Source organism: Schistocerca nitens, chromosome 2 (genome assembly GCF_023898315.1).
Source record: "Schistocerca nitens isolate TAMUIC-IGC-003100 chromosome 2, iqSchNite1.1, whole genome shotgun sequence".
Lineage (NCBI taxonomy): Eukaryota > Metazoa > Arthropoda > Insecta > Orthoptera > Acrididae > Schistocerca > Schistocerca nitens.
In genome coordinates, this window is record NC_064615.1 from 812,908,113 (window position 1) to 812,930,644 (window position 22,532).

Consider the following 22,532-nt stretch of genomic DNA (forward strand, 5'->3'; position numbering starts at 1 on the left):
ACGGGGTAAGAAATCACTCGAAATGTAATTACTCTGTATCGAGTTATCGGAGGCCACGCGTCCCTTCTACCAAAATAAAATTTTGTGGGTGGAGTTGTGGTTCACCCTATACTCAGATATATCTACACCATCTATTAGATTGTAATATTCCATTTACTTAGAATCGATGTCACCAGATCTGCATACACAGATTTTCTTTGCTGCAGAAAAATGGTGACATCATCAATCACTTGCAAGAGATTACTCTCTAAATTTTTCTACAAGGATAAGATATGTGAGGTGTGCTTAAACCAACTAATGAGGGCGGAAGGCGGTACTGATATTAAGAGGTGCATTTTTTCAAAGTTAATATGATATCGTAGATCCTCGAAATATTCAGGGGGATTTCGAGATGAGGTTTCAAACTTTTACGGATGCTGGAAATGGGTGAATGTATCTGTTTGCAGTAAGGGATCCTGGTCCGAAAACGACCGAGTCGAAAGTTGTAAGCGGAAATCGTTGCGATACCTTTGACAGTGGAATACCTGTGCCTACGACTGTAAGGTAGGCAACTTTCAGAGATGGTAGTATAGACCAAAACTAGAAAAAATGTGTGGTAAATACGGGCTCTAAAAGCATACGCCAAGAGCTACGAGCACTCGTTCATCTTCTCTACTGTGGAACACATCTCCTGTACTGATCAACTACTCATAGCTCTTAAGGTATGAATTTTACAGTTCAAATTTTCTGGATATTTTTGTTGTCGTTTTCGCCCATACTGTCATCTCTGAAAGTAGTCTATCCTACAACCGTTACAACAACGATACCGGTACATATATTCCACTGCCAGAGGTAACTTAACTTTGTAAGTTTCCACTGGGTCGTGTCCGGACCAGAGACCATTACCTCGAATTTATACATTTATCCTTCTCCATCATCCCTGAAAGTTTGTACCATCATCGCGCAGTCGCCCTATATATAAGGCGTGTTTCTTTTATGGTTCCCAGGAGAGAAAGACGACTACCTCAATCCCCTTCGGACGAAAGAAGATAGCTGCAGCTATACATCTGCTCTAAGTTCATCCGAGCAGGGAAAGATAGTCATGAAATAACCAGCGCATCTAAAAGGAAAGACCGCTGTCGTTGATGAAGGTGTATATATCACGTGCTCCCTTCCGTGAGTAACGTTTTATGGTTTGCACACGGCTGATCGCTTCCTGTGCACAGCGCACTCTCGAAGCTCTCTGTGTAGAGTACTGGACGACGTCGCCCATGTGGCTTGTGCAGTACTAACATTTAGACTGCTGGTCGCTAAAACTGTATCACCGTGAAGGCAGTGTGCAATAAATATCAAAATGGCATGAAGTTTACTACAATATTGGATACGCAAATGATTTGCATTTATTGCGACTGCAAAAAATAGGTACTCATTCTACATCCAGCACATAATGGAAGATTACTGAACGCGTGTTTAATTCTGAAACAGCATTTGACTGTTGTTTGTTTGTGATGAAATCACGGTATGTCTCGTGTCAGAAGGGGAAGCGCCTATCAACACAGCATTGTGACCTATCGGAACTGTCTTTTGTTGTTTGATACAGTTTCTCGCTTTGGTCGGCATCACGCGACTGCCATGCGCATGTGCAGTCTGTGGATTCTGAAGGTTTGCACGCAACGCCATGCAGGATCTCGATGGCGCCATGCAAATAGCGCCTGGCGGTGCCATGCGACGACCTCCAGAGGGACAGACATTATTGTTCGGCTCTCCCGTACATGATCGTATAGGACCGTCACGAAACTTGAGTCAGAAAATGGGCTTATTTTGAGGAAGAAACGTAGCCACATGGACACTGAAAGCTCGGGCTGTCTGAATGGAGACAATTGGAGCGACTACTCTTGGCACAGTAGTGGCTTTCGTGTTGTAGCAGGTGGAGCACTAGACTCGAGCCTTGGAGATCACGGGTTCAATCGTGGGTGGGAGGGGGGGAGGGGGGAGGGAGATATTTTGTCGTTATAGTCACTTCAGGACGGCCCCAGTTCCACTCACCCTACTGTCAAAACGAATACAGGTGGCCTCACCCCTCCCCCTTCTAGTGCCGCGTCAGACAGAAGTGCTGAACTCTGCCTGCAGTCAGCCCGATATCCCGGTCACAGGCTTTACTTCACCCTACCTCTTGCCTCGGCAGTAGACAGAGCCGCGCCAGCAGCGCAGCACCGCACTTGAGCAATGGACACAGAAGCAGTACGACGTCGTCTTTTCAGACAAATGCCGGTCCTGCGTACAGTATCACGATGAACTTACCCATATGTGGAGGCACCGAGAAGAACGATCGTTGTCAGATTACATTCGTCACAGCATACATACCTAGAATCTGGCTTGTGGGAATAGGGTGCCACTCGGTACACAACACGGTCACCTCTGGATTGCATAGATCGTAATTTGGACAGAAAGCGTTAAATTCATGGCATATTAAGGCCAGTGTGCGCTATCTCCGAGGGCTCTGTGACGTCATCTCTCAATAAGATAGCACAATGCTTCGCGTTGCCCGTGTTGTCGTGACTTATCTCGGACAGACCATGTTGGAGTATGCCCCAGACAGGATGTTCTTCAGATACTCCACCAACTGAAAACATCTGCTTGCGAGAGAGCAGAACAGCACCGCTCACCAGCCAATGCGATCGATGAAGTCTGGCATAGACCTGGAGCAGCGTGGCACATCATACCCGTCTTTGTAATTAAAGATCAGCTGGACTTGATGCCCATCCGGGTTTGGGCCATTGTTTCGGCCAGGGCTGAAAGTTCTGTGTCACTTTATATACGTCTAAATGTCTTACAAATTTAATCGTGTATTTTTCCTCCAATAATGTACTCGCACAAAAGTAAAATCATATTCTTTGGTATCCTTCCAGATGTTGCAATTTTAATGACAGGCAATGTAGTTTCTCACAGCTTTTTGACCGATATCGACCATTAAGAACACAAATTTCAATTACTTACCATATGTTGAGTTCCCTAATTCTGACCCCCGATAATCAAACTGGTAGTAATACAGGGGTCCAGCGTCGGAATGGTTGGCGATGATCCGCACGGCTGAGTCCGCTGGTTCCACAAAGAATATGTCACTTGTCATCTGTGGACAGAGGCTCTTGCTAATGTTACATATAAAAAAAATGAGAAAAATTCTGTTGTATATAAATCAATAGGAGTGTTTCTAAATGTTTCAATGCACTTGAATACCGTATATCCTCTGACAATAGAACAATATTCCTGAAAATAGTTTCCTCCCCTGCGACGATGCCGAAGGTTCCTTAATCCAATGAAAATTACACTAAAATTGAAGCACAGACATATAAGTCAACAGAATTTTAGAGTGTGAAGAAGTATCTGGACTCTATGGCCGCCACTGTAGTGATGTCTTAGGGACATATGTGGCGGGATCACTAGAAAACACGTATGTAGTGTATCATTGACAGCAAACTGTTACCTCACGATATGGGCTATTCATGATAGCAGTGAAAGCTCTAGCTGTACAAAACATCACGCCAAAGTCATTGCATTCATGTGGGACTTGATGTGAAAGGAATATGCATTGAAACCAAGTGATATGGGCCATGATTAACGCAATGTTCCCGTATTCGGATGGGTAGGGGTGAAACCTAGTCTGAGTACCTGTATTTGGGTATACTGTGATTATCCTATACCACTTGAAGCGAGTAATTTGTGAAGGTTCAGCACAATCCATATGCAGCGCATTCGATTGGTGTTACCTACTTCACAAGGCTATAAAGCTTGGTGGCAGATTAAAATAGTGCATTTGCCTTTCTTTTCTCACAAATATTACATTAGTCACAAATTCAATGCGGGATGTAGCTCTCTGCTGCTTTCCTAACTTCAAAGCGTACCTCCCACACACCTTGCTGAACTAGCACTTTCGGAAGAAAGTACATCACGAATAAATGGTTAGCCACACCTTAGAAGAATATTTCCATGATAAATATTTCACTTTTTCTGTTAGTATACCTTTACAATCTGTCTTACATACTTCACGAGGCTTCGGGTAGACGTAACGCTCAGGCATGTGAAACACATCCATATCACAATGTAATCCATAGCCTTCCACCTAGTATCAAACTAAGTAACTCTGCAAAATACTCGTAGTAAACCATTTCACTATTTGTGATTAATCACGTACATTTCGTATCTGCTATTGAAGAACGCTGACGTGGCAGACGAGTACTGGATAACTGATCTTTAATAGAAATAAACGTAAACGTCTGCTAATAAACATGAGAAAATAAGAACTCTTTATTGTATGGTTACACGAATGGCAATCAGTTACTAGAATCAGTCACTACTGATAATATTCAAGAGTGTGCGTTTGGGACGGCAAAGTGAATTGCTTATATGAAACTAGTTTTAGCACGGAGAGATAACAATCTCGGCTCAACCAGAAGAATTTTATGTAAATGTGATTTACTCACGAAAGAGGCAATCACAAAACCCTCATTCAATCAATTCTCAAGTACTTCTCGACACTGGAAACCTTGGCAGGTAGGATTAACAGCTAAGATAAAGCAAAACCAAAGAAGAGCAGCACGTTTCCTCACGCATTCGTTTAGAAAGAGTGACATATCACGGTGATGCTCACTCAACTCCTATGGAATACGCTACAATGTCGCTGTGCACTGAGTAGAAGTTTATTATTAAGACTGAGAGGAAAACAGTTGCAAAAAGGATCAAGGAACTTACCATGTCCTCGTACATACATCTCGCGAAATGACCTGGACGGTAAAATCAAGGAAATTTGATGTTGTTTTCCCGCACTGTCACGTTTGGATCTGGGAAGCAGGGAAATGCTGGTATGCATAGCATCCTTCGCCACACACCATGAGGTGCCTTATGGCGTATGAATGTAAATGAAGGTATACATCAATTTCATGGTGATGTTTAGGTATGATATTTAAATGATTTGTAATGTGAACTAAAGGGTATTCGAGCTAAGGAGTAAATGTACAAATAAACATTGTTAGTAGAAAAGAGTCGGTAATACAAGTCCCTAGACAGCGTTCATAAAAGTGTAACCAGCGATCGAATGAAGCGCTCGTGATCCTGATGTGCAATAACTAACGCTTCAATCCAGATGTTTTACCGTGTACCGGTGGGTTCACCTTTTTTTAAATTTCTTTTCTTACACTTAACTACCGTAAGCAAGTGTCATACTCGTATAACTGTTGAACATCTTCACAAAATATAACGGAAGATACACGTGAATGATTCCACTCTGGTCTAACAAAGCTAATAAATAAGTAGTTGTCTTCCATCTTGAAAACAACTGATCACAATAGTTGTGCTGTAAGTACGAGTAATATAAGTTTGAGTGAGGTTGGCTGTTATATTTAATGTGTATACTTACGACTTTGGGCTGTTGTATTCCTAAATACATTGCCATCGGCAGATTAATTTATGTTTATAAACTACGAGTACAGGGTGTGGACAAAAATATGGAAGCACCACGAGGCATGCGTGCTTGAACGTAAATGCAGGTGCTAGACAAGCATGCAGGTTGTGGTGTTGTATTTGACCATAAACGGCACCTGTTGCAAGTCTAACTCATTGCCAGAACAGTGTCCTGTGTAGTTGCGATTGCATTATATCGTAGCTAAGTGACTTCGAATGGTTGGTTCTCATTTCTCATATGGTGCGTGCTTCCAAACCGCTTAGTGTTTGAAGAAGCACCGTAACGAAGATTTATAAAGCGTTTACAGGGAAAGCGGAAAAACATTGTCCGCTACGTTAGAAAGCGGACGGAAATATGTGTACAGTGACCTTGACAGGTGGTCCATTGAAGAGAATTGCGACAAAAATAAGAGGACGACAGCAGCAAAAGTCACTGCAGAAATGAATGTTGCACTCATGGAATCTGTAGGCACCGAAACAACAAAACGGGGAATCCATAAGCAAGGAACTGGAAGGCGAGACGTAATTCGAAAACCACACATCACTGATGCAAATGTTTGTAACAGGAAAACGTTGTCTCGAATAGTGAAACCTAGACTGGAGCAACGAAAGAAAGTCTTTTGTTCAGATGAGTCCTGTTTCACACTGTTTCCAATTTCTGAACGAGTTTACATCCCAAGAGAGAAACATGACGTTTTTTTTTTAAATAATTTGGGCAACCATATTGTGGTATTCCATGAGCCCAGGATCACTCTACAAGGTCGCATTACTGCCATGTAATGGGAACATTTTGGCTTATCCAGTCCCTCCCATGGAACAATGTTTGTTTCCCAATGGTGATGCTGTGTTCCACCGTAGTTCTTTTTCGACATTTTAGTTCGTAATGTTTATTCCCTAATGTTTCACATGTATTTCGAATGTGATGATGCAACAGTAGTACAATGTTAGGACAGAAGTTTAATTTCCTCGTTATTTTTGACTTACAAGCTGCCAGTTTTATTTGGTGCGAATATTCAGCAATAAATTAAATCTCTGGAAATGCCTTTTGCACTCAAGACAGCGACTCTAACCATTCGGCTAAAGAGGTGGTACCAAGCCCAATTACGCCACACACCTTTTTTGGATATAGCACTCCGTCTTCAGGCCACAAGTGGCCCATCGGGACCATCCGACCGCCGTGTCATCCTCAATTGAGGATACGGCTAGGAGGGGCGTGTGAACAGTACACCACTCTCTCGGTCGTTATGATGGTTTTCTTTGACCGGAGCCGCTACTATTCGGTCGAGAAGCTCCTCAATTGGCATTACGAGGCTGAGTGAACCCCGAAAAATGGCAATAGCGCATGGCAGCCTGGATGGTCAATCATCGAAGTGCCAGCCAAGCCCGACGGCGCTTAACTTCGGTGATCTCAGAGGAACCGGTGTGTCCACTGCGACAAGGCCGTTGCCCTGTTTTTTCGAATATTTTCTCATTACAACTCATCAGAGAATCATAACTATGAACAATTATTATTTAATAACCGCTATGAGTTGTCCTATACTGGTGAGTGTATTGTTAATAGTGTCATTATTACTTTCTTTGAGTAATCTGTATTATCACTGAAGCTTTTTACGTTTTAATTTCTTACAACTGGACTTTTGTACACAAAAAAAGAAAACTATTCTCCATGGATAATCCTAACGGGATGGGGGCCGGAAATGGGTATATGTGTTGTATGTGTACGGCCAAATGAATGATTACAATTTTAGAAAAAAATGGATCAAGAAAGGACTTCACAAACTGAGGAAGTCAATAACGTGTTGGTCCACCTCTGGCTTTCTGCAAGCAGTTACTTGACGTTACGTTGATTGATAGAGCTGTTGAATATCCTCATGGGGAAAATCGTACCAAATTCTATCTAACTGGCGCGTTAGATCGTCAAAACTCTGATCTGATTGGAGAGCCCTGCCCATAATGGTCCAGACGTCCTCAGTAGCAGAGAGAATATCGTCTACGTAGCGCTGTACTGTGAGCTTGCCTCATGACAGGCGACAGCCTGGTTGGTATCCCTCCACTGTCTCTGGGGCGTCTTCACACACGTCTTGCTGGTCATCTGGACTCATTTCGAAGCGGGGCTCATCACTGAAGACAATTATACTCCAATCAATGAGATTCGAGGCCGAAGATGTGTCTGGAGACTTCCCCGACAGTCGTGGGATACCAACGTGACTGTCGTCCGCCATACGGCCAGACAAGCAGGAGTGATCGTCTGCGGTGACATTTCTTTTCATAGCAAGATCCGTTCGGTTGACATCTGCAGCATCCTTACAGCATATATTCTACGCCCCGTTATACTCCCCGTTTTGTTGCTCTTTGTGGCAAGCCATCTTGGGCTTACATTTCAATAAGATAATGCCCGTCCGCTCATAGCGAGAGATTCAATTGCTTGTCTTCGTACTTGCCGAACCCCACCTTGTTCAGCAAGATCGCCGGACCTCTCCCCTGTTGAGAATATTCAGAGTATTATTGGCAGGGCTGTCGAATCACCTTGGGATTTTGACGATCTAACGCGCCAGTTGGATAGAATTTGGCAAGTTATCCCATCAAGAGGGCATCTGCCAACCCTAATAACTGCTTGCATGAGGGCCAGAGGTGGACCAATTCGTTATTGACTTGCACTATTTGTGACTCTCTTTCTCTTGAATAAACCATCCAATTTTTCTGAATTTGTGTCATTTATTTGTCTGTAAATGTAAATCACATCTACCGATTTACATCCCATTCGGATAATTGCTTCCTGATGCATCGTTTTCTTGTCTTAGAGCGTGTTTCAAAATTTGTTTTCATGTAACTTTTTGGTAAAAACTGACCTGCTGCTATAGCTTAATGAAGTTAATATGGCCACACAATTAAAACAAAATAAAATTTGCCAAATCATGGAAATCGGCAGACTTTGTAGGCTAAGAAAAAAAAGAGAGACTAAATTATCACTGAAGCTTTTTGCGTTATCGTCATTACCAGTATCTTGTTACAAAAGTAACACACCTAGCAGTAACCTAATGCGCATCTTCGTCACTAGGATGTCAAATGACCAAGATGGGTATTAGATTACTGCTAGACGTACAACATGTTGAGTCTCATGAGATCTCATGATAGTCGAAACCAGTAAACTGCTATAAACCCACCCAATTCAGTCAAGACAGTGGAGAGTAAGAAAATTGTCCAACATAGATCGAGTACTCCTAATTGACAATGTCCAATTTTTGATTGTAGCTCTTTCCGTTCAAATGTCATGTATTGCACTATTATACAGGGTGAAAAAAATGCCGAATTATATATAGCAAAACCTAGTCCCGCCAATAGGTTTAATAGAAATGTGATTTAAGAATCGAGGGTCTGGCAACGCTGTACCTGCGTGCAGAGAAGCCGAGAACGGGTAGCATGAACTACGCGCATGCCGGAGCTGCCTCATAGCTCATTAGCCGGCAAGGTAGCTCAGCGTCTTCGGTCAGAGGGTTAGCTGCCCTGTGTAATAAATAAACTCAGTGAGCAGATCAACGATAAACCTGAATAGGTACCATGGGACGTCTGCAAGTGCAACGAGCAATAATAAACAACATGAGATTAAAAAAAAAAAAAAAGAAGTGCGATGAGACAATGCCGTGGAGAACGATATGCAGAATCGCCGATGTTCGAGTCGCGTTCACACCACACTTTTTTTTCAGTTAAAGCATAAGATTGTATCAAATTTACATTTCGACAATGCGGTATCTTGTGTATTTCTTTCTATTATTGTTGCCTTTATTTATATATTAAGACATAAACGGCCACTTTGTTTCGTCTATGACATAAATAAAGCCAACAGAAAATAATAATGGATACAGTAACACCGTCTTTATCCAATGAACTGCAAAAAACACAATAGGTAGGCTACAATAGATTGCACGTTATGCTACGCACAATAATAATTCTGTTCTGTACGTGTGATTTCCAGGCTTATCTTCACACGTACAGTTATGACCAACGCTCATTTAATAGAAGACGTTAAAAGCGACCACCTTGCATTTGCAAACACTTCGCCACTCAGTGGATCATACTTTGCTGGAGCCTAGCCGGCCGGTGTGACCGAGCGGTTTCTACGCGCTTCAGTCTGGAACCGCGCGACCACTATGGTCGCAGGTTCAAATACTGCCTCGGGCATGGATGTCTGTGATGTCCTTAGGTTAGTTAGGTTTAAGTAGTTCTAAGTTCTAGGGGACTGATGACCTCAGATGTTAAGTCCCATAGTGCTCAGAGCCATTTGAACCATTTGAAGGTCCTAGGAACGTGGCAAACACAACGTTGTACCTCCACGACCAAACAATTTCCCTGGAAAAGCTTCAGTTATGTAGTTCTGCAAATTCATTACAAAGTGTGCCGGTGCAGCATCATGCTGAAATCATAGATGTCACCGAACACCGAGTGGAACGTTTTCTATTGCGTCAGGCAAAGTATTGCAAAGAAATGTACGATGTAGGGGTGAATGGAATTTGTCTGGAAATAGTCATGGGCCCAAAGGCACTCCTCCCACGTTTCCAACCCACGAGTTTATGCCAAAGGGTGCCTGAAAGCGACGTTCGCAGATGACCTTTGCGATGTGTGTCCAACAAGGTTCAAATGGCTCTGAGCACTATGGGACTTAACATCTGAGGTCATCAGTCCCCTAGTACTTAGAACTATTTAAACCTAACTAACCTAAGGACATCACACACATCCATGCCCGAGGCAGGATTCGAACCTGCGACGGTAGCGGTCGCGCGGTTCCAGACTGAAGCGCCTAGAACCTCTCGGCCACACGGGCCGGCTGTCCAACATGCCCTGTTGTAGATGATGATAATAACTTCACGAGTGAAGCTAGATTAGTCAGTCCGTATCACGTTACTTATGAAACGTGCACTATCTTCCACGTGGTGCAAAAGCCGTTCACAAATCTGTACTTGTAGAATACAGTCTCTTGGCTGCTGAAGTTGAATTAACATGTAATGATACGGATACAGTTTTTCATTGTGCAGCACTTCAGCAATATGTCTTTGAGATATCTGCAACTGCCTTACAAGATCACAGACACTTCGCCGAGGTGATTGGCGAACTGATTCAAGAGTCGTGTCCTCTGTTTGTGGAGTACCTCTTGTCCTTGGACGACCTCTGTCCATTACTTGTGGACAGAGATTTCCGCCTTCCCGAGGCGTTGGTTCAAGTGAATGATGATGGCGCCTTTGGGGATACGGCGGAGCATACTCACGAGAACCAGTAGCAGAATCGGATGCACCCAGCACCAAAAGTGTTCTTCGTTTGTGTACTTCATCGGGACGCCGCTCTACATGATGCAAAGGAAAAGTTAATTTAATCGTGGCTTGGCGGTAGGAAAACGCCATGATCGTCGACGAAGTCGGACTCCAAGACAAGATGCTATGCAGAAGTAAAGAGAGGACCTGCAAAAAATAAGAAAAAGAGCCTGACCATGATTTGAACCGTAGTTCCATGGTGAATGTGGGTTTTGATGTCCAAGCAGTGTACTCAGTGAATTGTGACGGTAGTGCGGGGTCATAAACGTTCCTTTGTATATTCCCATTCGCAGCCCGTACCATGTCACAGTGTTGCCAGCTCCTTATTCTCATACATGTGTTTTTAAAATGTAGCCGATCTGATTTCGCTAAATAAACTTCTGTCTTGAATCTGGGCGAGGACTCACATGTTTCCCTCCAAGTGTGGCATTTTTTCTTCACCCTGTATTTCAATATCCATCATTATTTTCACATAATAGTGCAGAAAATAATCATGTTCTGTAACTTGTACCCATTCTTTACCGATTGGGTTTTCTGTTTCTCAACGGAGGCTTTGTTTCGATCTGTTAGGTGTAATTTGACACGTTGATCGCCGTTACCAGTTATCACAGGCAGTGCTGCGAGGGATACGAGGTTGGTAACTTACGTCGACGAGGGCCTGCGCGTCGTCCAACGTGATGTTCTCGTGCCCGAAGTAGAAGTCCCGCAGCTGAAGTGCGGCCTGCTCGCGCTGCGCCGACGTGGGCAGGTGGACCAGGGTGGACACCGCCTCCACGAAGTGGTCGCTCAGCTGCTGCAGCAGCGCCGCGTCCTCCAGGTAGGCAGGCTTCAGCGGAGCTGTCAAAACGGTCACCATGCAGATCCGTGTACGTGTGGCAACGTATGTGGACAATTACACTGCTAGCCATTAAAATTACTACACCACGAAGATGACGTGCTACAGACGCGAAATTTAACCGATAGGAAGAAGATGCTGTGATATGCAAATGATTAGCTTTTCAGAGCATTCACACAAGGTTGGCGCCGGTGGCGACACCTATAACGTGCTGACATAAGGAAAGTTTCCAACAGATTTCTCACACACAAACAGCAGTTGACCTGCGTTGCCTGGTGAAACGTTGCTGTGATGCCTCGTGTAAGGAGGAGAAAAGCGTACCATCACGTTTCCGACTTTGATAAAGGTCGGATTGTAGCCTATCCGAATGCGGTTTATCGTATCGCGACATTGCTGCTCGCGTTGGTCTAGATCCAATGACTGTTAGCAGAATATGGAATCGATGGGTCGATTAGGGTAATACGGAACGACGTGCTGGATCCCAACGTCCTCGTATCAATAGCAGTCGAGATGACAGGCATCTTATCCGCATGGCTGTAACCGATCGTGTAGCCACGTCTCGATCCCTGAGTCAACAGATGGGGACGTTTGCAAGACAACAATCATCTGCACGAACAGTTCGACGACGTTTGCAGCAGCATGGACTATGAGCTCGGAGACCATGGCTGCGGTTACCCTTGACGCTGCATCACAGACAGGAGCGCCTGCGATGGTGTACTCAATGACGAACCTGGGTGCGCGAATGGCAAAACGTCATTTTTTCGGATGAATCCAGGTTCTGTTTACAGCATCATGATTGTCGCATCCGTGTTTGGCGACATCGCGGTGAACGCACATTGGAAGCGTGTATACGTCATCGCCATACTGGCGAATCACCCGGCGCGATGGTATGGGGTGCCATTGGTTACACTTCTGGGTCGCCTCTTGTTCGCTCTGACGGCACTCTGAACAGTCGACGTAACATTTCAGATGTGTTACGACCCGTGGTTCTACCCTTCATTCGATCCCTGCGAAACCCTACATTTCAGCAGGATAATGCACGACCGCATGTTGCAGGTCCTGTAGGGGCCTTTCTGGATACAGAAAATGTTCGACTGCTGCCCTGTCCAGCACTGAAAACGTCTGGTCAATGGTGGCCGAGCAACTGGCTCGTCACAATAGGCCAGTCACTACTCTTGACGAACTGTGGTATCGTGTTGAAGCTGCATGGGCAGCTGTACCTGTACACGCCATCCAAGCTCTGTTTGATTCAATGCTCAGGCGTATCAAAGCCGTTATTACGGCCAGAGGTGGTTGTTTTGGGTACTGATTTCTCAGGGTCTATGCACCCAAATAACGTGAAGATGTAGTCACATGTCAATTATATTATAATATACACTCCTGGAAATGGAAAAAAGAACACATTGACACCGGTGTGTCAGACCCACCATACTTGCTCCGGACACTGCGAGAGGGCTGTACAAGCAATGATCACACGCACGGCACAGCGGACACACCAGGAACCGCGGTGTTGGCCGTCGAATGGCGCTAGCTGCGCAGCATTTGTGCACCGCCGCCGTCAGTGTCAGCCAGTTTGCCGTGGCATACGGAGCTCCATCGCAGTCTTTAACACTGGTAGCATGCCGCGACAGCGTGGACGTGACCCGTATGTGCAGTTGACGGACTTTGAGCGAGGGCGTATAGTGGGCGTGCGGGAGGCCGGGTGGACGTACCGCCGAAGTGCTCAACACGTGGGGCGTGAGGTCTCCACAGTACATCGATGTTGTCGCCAGTGGTCGGCGGAAGGTGCACGTGCCCGTCGACCTGGGACCGGACCGCAGCGACGCACGGATGCACGCCAAGACCGTAGGATCCTACGCAGTGCCGTAGGGGACCGCACCGCCACTTCCCAGCAAATTAGGGACACAGTTGCTCCTGGGGTATCGGCGAGGACCATTCGCAACCGTCTCCATGAAGCTGGGCTACGGTCCCGCACACCGTTAGGCCGTCTTCCGCTCACGCCCCAACATCGTGCAGCCCGCCTCCAGTGGTGTCGCGACAGGCGTGAATGGAGGGACGAATGGAGACGTGTCGTCTTCAGCGATGAGAGTCGCTTCTGCCTTGGTGCCAATGATGGTCGTATGCGTGTTTGGCGCCGTGCAGGTGAGCGCCACAATCAGGACTGCATACGACCGAGGCACACAGGGCCAACACCCGGCATCATGGTGTGGGGAGCGATCTCCTACACTGGCCGTACACCACTGGTGATCGTCGAGGGGACACTGAATAGTGCACGGTACATCCAAACCGTCATCGAACCCATCGTTCTACCATTCCTAGACCTGCAAGGGAACTTGCTGTTCCAACAGGACAATGCACGTCCGCATGTATCCTGTGCCACCCAACGTGCTCTAGAAGGTGTAAGTCAACTACCCTGGCCAGCAAGATCTCCGGATCTGTCCCCCATTGAGCATGTTTGGGACTGGATGAAGCGTCGTCTCACGCGGTCTTCACGTCCAGTACGAACGCTGGTCCAACTGAGGCGCCAGGTGGAAATGGCATGGCAAGCCGTCCCACAGGACTACATCCAGCATCTCTACGATCGTCTCCATGGGAGAATAGCAGCCTGCATTGCTGCGAAAGGTGGATATACACTGTACTAGTGCCGACATTGTGCATGCTCTGTTGCCTGTGTCTATGTGCCTGTGGTTCTGTCAGTGTGATCATGTGATGTATCTGACCCCAGGAATGTGTCAATAAAGTTTCCCCTTCCTGGGACAATGAATTCACGGTGTTCTTATTTCAATTTCCAGGAGTGTATTTGTCCAATGAATACCCGTTCATCATTTGCATTTGTTCTTGGTGTAGTAGTTTTAATGGCCAGTAGTGTACATTTACCATATTTTACGGAGTCTAAGACGTACTTTTTTTTTCAAAAAAATGCCCTCCAAAATTCGAAATTAACATAAGGATGTTTAATGTTTGATTTAAAATTCCCACCAGTTTTAAAAATGGCTATATACAGGGAGATTCACGAAGATATGCAAATATTTTAAGATGTTATTCTGCAAGTAAAAATAAAGAAAAAACTTCATATAAACACAAGTCCGCAAATGTTTAGTGACGGAGTTACGGCTAATAAAAGATTCTGCTTGAAGTTTAGAATCTTCGCTAATATGAAGCCATCGCAAAACTGTACGAGGTTAAGGTAAAGCACGATTTCCATTTATTTTGTTGTTATTGATCTGGTGAATCTAATAAAACATGTCCCAGACGTGTATCTGCAGCAGTTTTCCAGAACATCCAGAGAAGCAAAGAAGTAAAAATTTTAATTTATTAATTACTTGCACCATATTTTTTAAATTCCAGAAAATTGTACAAAGTTATCAAGTTGTACAGAATTTAATTTTGGAAAAATGATGTAGTAAATTTAATTGAAACTGTATGAACTTCGACACGTCTTGTAGAAAAATCAGCATCACGCAAAGCAGTTATTGCAAGAGACCAGATAGCAAATATGTATAATGAGAATGATAAAATATTAAGACACAAGGGATTAAAACATTAGCTACTAGAGGACATTGATTTACATCAATGCAGCAAGTTGAAAATATGTGCGACACTAGGATTCAAACCTGTGTCTCCTGCTTACGAAGCATATGCGCTGACCCCTACCCGATCCAGACACAGCAGTCACGGCAGTCGCATGGACGATCCTAGCACTCATCCCGTCAGACCCATATTCTCAAAGCAAATCATACACCACCGATGTAGTGCCCCTGATCATTAGCCCCATTACTCCAGGCACCTCGCCAGTTTCCATAAGCGTTCAAGCTTGGTGTACACGTGCACTGAAGGGATTATTGACCATCATTGCCTTAATTATATATGTGGACATGTCCGAAAGAACATAGATCACGTATATAATTACAGTAATGACGGCACAATGATCTCTTCAGTGCAAATGTACGCCAAGCTCGAACTCTTAAAGGAATCGTCACGAGATACTGCGAGTAATGAGGCTAATGAGCTGGGGGCACTACGTCAGTAATGTGCAGTTTAAGTTGAGAATTTGGGTCTCACGGGGGGGGGGGGGGGGGGGGCATGCTGTGGTAGTCCGTGCAGTTGGACGACCACTGTGCCCAGATGGTTCAAATGGCTCTAAGCACTATCGGACTTCACATCTGAGGTCATCAGTCCCCTAGACTTAGAACTACTGAAACCTTACTAACCTAAGGACATCGCACACATCCATGCCCGGGGCAGGATTCGAACCTGCGACCGCACCAGCAGCGCCGTTCCGGACTGAAGCGCCTAGAACCGCTCGGCCACAACGGCCGGCCACTGTGCACAGAAGGCGTAGTGGTCAGCGCATATGCTTAGTGAGCAGGAGACCAGGATTCGAATCGCAGTCTGACACAAATTGTCTCATTAATATAAATCAATGCCCACAAGCAGCTTATGCCTCTAACTCCTTTGTGTCTTGACTCATAGTGGCTGTAGGATCAAAATGGTCGAGACTACTCGCGGCAAAGTTGGCCACACATCATATAAGAAACAGAATTGCTTGAAAACGGAAACAGACAGCTTGGACAATTTCAGTGACACTATAAACGTACATCGGACTGAGAGATTAAATTTCCAAGTAGGAAGAAAGACGAATTCGAAGATGGTCAAGGATGTTCTGTGTCGGTGAATGTAGGTTAACTATCTGATGTTTCTAGCGACTATATTATTCGAAAACATCGGTCATAGCATCTCTGAAAGACAGCATAAACCCGCTAGTACGGAAATACCTCGAGGATACGGTAGTAGTAGGTGGTGACATTGACTTACATAGTAGAGAATTGTCAACCGCATATGATGCTGGTGGTAAGGGAAAACCGTTTTGTGAAGTAGCACTGAAGGTATTATCTATCCCGAGCAATCAGAAGGGAGGAAAGATAGAAAAACAAGTATATACAGAACAATGTGCCAGAGATCAACGACAGAGAAAGTTACAGGAACAGAGAATCACCAGGGGAGCAGACAAGAAACGAGGATACAGTAGATCTCACAAGAAAAACAGGAGAGAGAGAAGAAGAGAAAAGAGGTTCTGGGAGGAGAGGAAACGCAAGCCATGAAGGTACTATCTGTGATTCTAAAGAGGCCTCAGTGAAAGGGGAGGATGAAAGCAATCTATTTTTCACACGAGCGATTCTCTGATTACCACTTCCTGCAGGCATCTCATGATGTTTGGATGCATTTCTACGAATAGATGAATAATCGAGGTAGTAATAGAACTCAGAAACAGTCCTTTGAGAAAAGCAAAGAGTTAAGTATTGACAAAAGCGTAGTATGTCGTACAGTTTATTGCATATGGTGGAAATTCGTAGAAGAAGGCACTAGGAGGAGAGCTGCCTGTAGCAGTATCTACTAGTCCTTACGGGATACAATGATATTAATTTACAGAATTAAAAACAGCCAGTACACTGAGGCGCGACAGAAGTACTCAAGTAAACAGCTTACGGCCTAGTAAGACGGCTCCCTCTCCAGACGTAGCTCCCTCCAGCACCGGCACCTTGTTGAAGCGACCTGCCCTGAGGTTGTTGGCAGGCCTGTCTGTCATGAAAGCACCCTCCAAGTCGGGCTCAACCACTGGCAGGAACACCATCGTGTTCATGGACAGCCTCTCCTGTGGTCGAACACACGACATGAACAATGCTAAAAAGCTAACTCAGGTATCAGCAGATGTATCAAATTAAGTCTACACATATGTTTCACAAACCAGTGCACATAGTACTTAGTGCGTTATTCGTCACTCCCTTGCTGTCTGTGAGTGAGGTGATTGATGACACGGCCGTCCATATCCAACCATAATTGCACAGGTATCTGTTCTGTTGTACAAAACGTATTTATGCAAAAATACTATGGAGCTAGTAGAATTGATTTTCAAGGGCAAGCTGAAAACTTCGTTCTGCGGCTCAGAGACAGTAGTACAGATATAATTAAAGTTCTGTGCTATTTGTACGTATTCCAGAACAATTAAAACTGCTGTCAACTTGAATTTTGCAATAGATTTGTTTATTTAAGTTTTTGTAGCGGATGTGGTAGTGCGTGTGCGTGTTTTTGTGTTTGTGTAGACAGTGTGGAATGTTGTGCCTCCACAAATTCCATTGTTTTAGATTTATATCGACAACAGAAATCTGTACAAAGTTAATGGAGGTTAGTGGTCAATTTGTCCTTCCGTTTTCAACAGTTAAGAATCGGGCAAGTGAAGTCAAATGTGGCAGCACGCGGCAATTCAGACCTCCTTCTCAACGTAATATATAGCAGAGAAAACTAAAGCCAGCATTGATTCTCCGCGTTGAAATAAGATGTTGGAAGTCTTACTTACATTAATAAAAGAGATGAGGAGAAACATGTGGTCTACATTATCTAAAATAGCGGATCTAGTGAAAGAAAGCAGAATGGAGAAAAACTCTTTGGTAGAATTAATTGTCTAGGTAGCATATAGGAATAAATGAAACAAAGGCGAATAAGGAGGAGAACAAGGGGTATCTAAACACTCAGAGTATCTGAGACAATAAATCGAAGATTTCTGTTGCCTAAAAAACAAATAACATACAAGTGCCCGAAGTGCGGAAAATGTCACAAGTTGATTGGTGCTGGAAAATGAAACTTTCTTCAACCAAAGAGATTTGTAGGTGTCAAATATTGTTACAGAGAACTGAAGAATCCAAACGGATGTTCTTATGTCTGATACTGACGTGTTTCTGAAGACAAAAAAATTATTGGTTCAATTTCTTTACGTGTAATGGAGAGTGAATTACATGGAAAGGGATTTATAGAACATGATATTGTATTGGAAACAAGATTTAAAAAAAGTTGAGCAGAAGAAGGTGGAAAAATTTTAAACGAGATATTACAGCAGGATTCATTTGATTTCATGTGAGTGTTGTGGGGGAATTGATAGCAGTATTTGGAACAAGGTAGTTGAATCGTGTTTTTGCGCTTCGCTGATTTTTCTCGATTTTTGTGCTGCGCGCGCTGATTGTAGTCGTGGGACACTTTCGCGCTGTTAAGCAACTATTGCCAAACGCTGAGAAGAGGACCGTATGCTATCTGACGTCAGCGTGAAGCCTGTGCAATGGTCTGGATAGAAAACTACAGGGTGGCCCGGGACGAACAGTCAGTATTCAGGGATGTAACAGGAACGATCACTGGAAGCAAAAGTCTCTAATAAGCATTCACTCTGAAGTGTATATCTTAAGAGGTGTGAGCATTTGTTCGTCTTCGCTACATGAAACACATCTCTTATACTGAACAAGTGCTCATAGCTCTTAAGATATCTGTTGTAGAGGCCATGTTTACTAGAAAATGTTGTATTGTTTCGATCCATACTACGTCCTCCCAGAATGTGGAAAGCATAGAGCTTGCAGTAGAAGAGCTTTGTTTCACCGTATCGAAGGTCAAGATGTGCTCATAGCTCTTACAGTACGCAATTTAGAGCCCGTGTTTAGCAGGCTTTCTTGTTTATCTTTCGTGTTGTATCCCTAAACATTGACTATTTCTCCTGCGATACCCAGGATTAAGAAAAGATGCGCAGTGTGTTAACTCATTTGATTAATTAATGTTGACAGTAAATCATAGCGTCGAAAGGAGGGTAAAAGTGAGTTTATCGGTCTTAGAGGCGAGTGATTAGAGAAGAGTAATCAAATAATTCGAATTTGTATCGTCGGTAATTTATATATTATGGACATTAGGCAGTGGTCTAAGGCATATTAATGTGCCTGATATCTCCTCTCTTAAAAATAGAGATATTCCCAAAGTTGATTTTCAAACTTAGGCAAACTCAGCGACTCGAGCCGTTTATACATAACCACGCAATTTTCTAGACAACACAGATAAACCGCGAGGCGGCAGCATATTATGCTTTGGGATCACGAAACCACTAAATTAGATTGTCCGATACTGTTGTTTTATCAGGGTCCAATCACTAGTATGTTAGAATTTACAGACAGGCCACAGAAATTAAAAACACAGAAATAACTTCAATAATAGAAGAGGAACGCAGATGTCAGACAAGTTGTGGGACCTAGTGCTTAATAAAACTGAACAGCGGCAACGATTCTGCAGTACAAAGCTGTCGTCACACCGGACGAGGCAGCTCAAGTCGACGTGAACGCGGACGGCAAATCCAACGTCACGAGATATAGCGCCGTCGGCACACGGGACGAGCTGGTTGAGGCAAGATACCCAGCGCTCTGCAGCGGCAATGGGAGGCTTTATTTGGCTTGCAAACCATACAGTTTACATTTCCTCCCTTTTCCGTATGCTAGTCAAGTTGTTCTGTTTGTAGAATGCATAAATAAAACCTTCAGTATCCATCAGCATGTAACAAAAAGAAAAAGGAAAGATACATATTTAGTCAGTAAGGACACCAGTTTATAAATGTTGACAAGATCGGAAAAACGGATTCCTGAAAGAGAGTGCACTTACATTTCCGCCACTTAAAATATTAAGGAAATTTTTTCTGTTAATTTAATAAGAAAGCGGCACAACCTTTTAGAAGGTGAAAAAAAAAGTATAGGTTCAGCTGGACGCCAACCCCCTACCTAGGGGACTGATGACCTCAGATGTTAAGTCCCATAGTGCTCAGAGCCATTTGAACCATTTGAAGGCATGTGGAATTGATGATTTGCCAGCAGAACTGTTGAAGAGTCTGGGAAACAAGGCAAGAAAAGAAACAGTCTACCACTGTAACGAAATATATGACAAAGGGGAATGGCCTGAGGTTATCCTTGCAACAGTTATGATACCAATAGAGAAAAAGAGAAACGCTAAAAAATGTGAAGAGCGTAGTTACCATGAGTCTAATTTCTCATGCAGCTAAAGTCTTGCTCACAGTGTTGAATAGAAGGCTACATGGCAAGTTGGATAGAGGGATTGCAGAGGAGCAGTTCGGATTTAGAAGAGGAAAAGGAACAAGATATGCTATTGGCGTGTTAAGAACTATAGACCAAAGATATATGGAAAAAGGTAGAGAAATCTTTGCTTTTTTTTATAGATTTTGAAAAGGCTTTTGACAGAGTTCAGTGGAACAAGCTGATGGATATTTTGAAGAGGAAAGGAGTAGACTGGAAAGAGAGACGACTGATACAGAATCTATTTTTACACCAGAAAGTAAGGATAAGGGTTGGAAATGAAATGTCAGAAGGAAGCAGCACTGGACGAGGTGTTAGACAAGGTTGTTGCCTTTCCCTACTGTTGTTTAACGCATACCTTGAAGAGAAATGGCTGAAATGGCTCTGAGCAGTATGGGACTTAACTTCGGAGGTCATCAGTCCCCTAGAACTTAGAACTATTCAAACCTAACTATCCTAAGGACATCACAGACATCCATGCCCGAGGCAGGATTCGAACCTGCGACCGTAGGAGTTTCGCGGTTCCAGACCGTAGCGCCTACTTTGAAGAGATTATTGCGAAAGGCTTAGAGGGAAAAGAGGAATATGTATTGTTGTAAAGAGGACAGAATGTATAAGATTTGCTGCTGACATGGTATTAGTGCCAGAAAGTGAACGAACAGTGAATAATATGCTGAAACATCTGAGTGAAGCTTGCGTGGAATATGGGAGGCAAATAAACACAGCATAAACAAAGAGTATGGTCATCAGTACAAGACGCAGACTGTCCAATATTAAAATAGGACAATCTACCATTAGCCAAGTAAGTGCATTTAAATATCTTTGAAGCACAATAATTGAAGACTTGAGAAGCCACCAGGAAGTGAAAACTCGGATTGCCACAACGAAGGAGGCATTCAACAGAAATAGGAGACTATTATGTGACAAATTATATGAAGGTCTAAGGAAAAGGCTTGGCAAATGTTTTGTCTGGAGTGTGGCACTACATGGGGCAGAAACATGGACGCTGAGACGAGAGGATGAAAAAAGGTCAGAAGCATATGAGATGTGGATGTGGAGGAGAATTGAGAGAATAAGATGGATGGAAAGAGTGAGTAATGAAAGAGTACTGGAAAGTGTTGGCGAGAGAAGATGTCTGCTGAAGGTTGTAAGAGAAAGGAAAAAGAACTGGTTGGGACATACACTGAGAAGGGAGTGTTTACAAGCAGATGCTTTGGAAGGATTGGTTTGTGGGAGGAAGAAGGAGATACAAGATGATAGGCGACATAAAGGGAAGAGGAAATTATGCAGACGTGAAGAGGATGGCAGAAGACCAGACAGCCTGGAGAACTACCATGTCAAAACCTGCCTTTTGACAGAACACTGATGTTGATGAATTATAACAAAGTCTACGAAGAATGACACATTTTTGACGAATCTCCAATATCACGTTGGCTTAAAATGGTGTATTTTCAGAATACGCGAATTATAATACGAAACTGTCTAAATTCGAAAATTTCTTAACCGCCAGTATGACGTTTCTCGTCATTTTATTACAACAAATCGTATCAATAACAGTACTGGCGAATCTTCTCGAGAGGTTCAATGTACTGGCGCTTAGAAACAGTACATATTCATAGGGTGTAAGTTATAACATAAAACCCAACAAAAATGAGCGTCAAACAAGAAAATTACAATATGGTGTCTCACAAATTCTGGTTGTGACATAGAGAGCGTTCTTATTTCTCACTGGTTCTGTGTTACGTGGCACGTAGCGGAATAACGTGTTTCACGTAACGAAATGGCTGCTCAACGTGGAAGAGCAGGAATTGACATCACAAAAATCGTAAAGCGCCACGTCAACGTTAGCTAACTCGTCGCATGTGATGACGGCATAAATTCCGTAACACACGTCGGCGCGACTCCACGATCTTTGGCAGCGGTCAGATGAAGTCACATTTGCGTAGTTACCTATAAAAAGTATAGCTTGTTGAGCTTGTGTACGTTTGAAAATCAGCTACAGCTTAATAGATCTGTGAAAGTCTCCAGCGTTAGGACACGAAACATGAAGCGCGGTAGCATGTCCCAGAACTC

The 22,532-nt window shown here is 43.8% G+C and overlaps 1 protein-coding gene across 1 annotated transcript in view; it reads right to left on the reverse strand.

Annotated features, from left to right (window-relative positions):
* The window catches only part of LOC126234650 (acetylcholinesterase-like), a 109,775-nt gene that overhangs the window by 17,615 nt on the left and 69,628 nt on the right, over positions 1–22,532 (reverse strand). The window contains exons 6-8 of the mRNA XM_049943381.1: positions 17,062–17,227; positions 11,386–11,576; positions 2,977–3,109 (exon numbers count right to left, since the gene is read on the reverse strand). Of these exons, the coding sequence (XP_049799338.1) occupies positions 2,977–3,109; positions 11,386–11,576; positions 17,062–17,227 (490 nt within the window). The remainder of the gene's footprint in view (positions 1–2,976; positions 3,110–11,385; positions 11,577–17,061; positions 17,228–22,532) is intronic.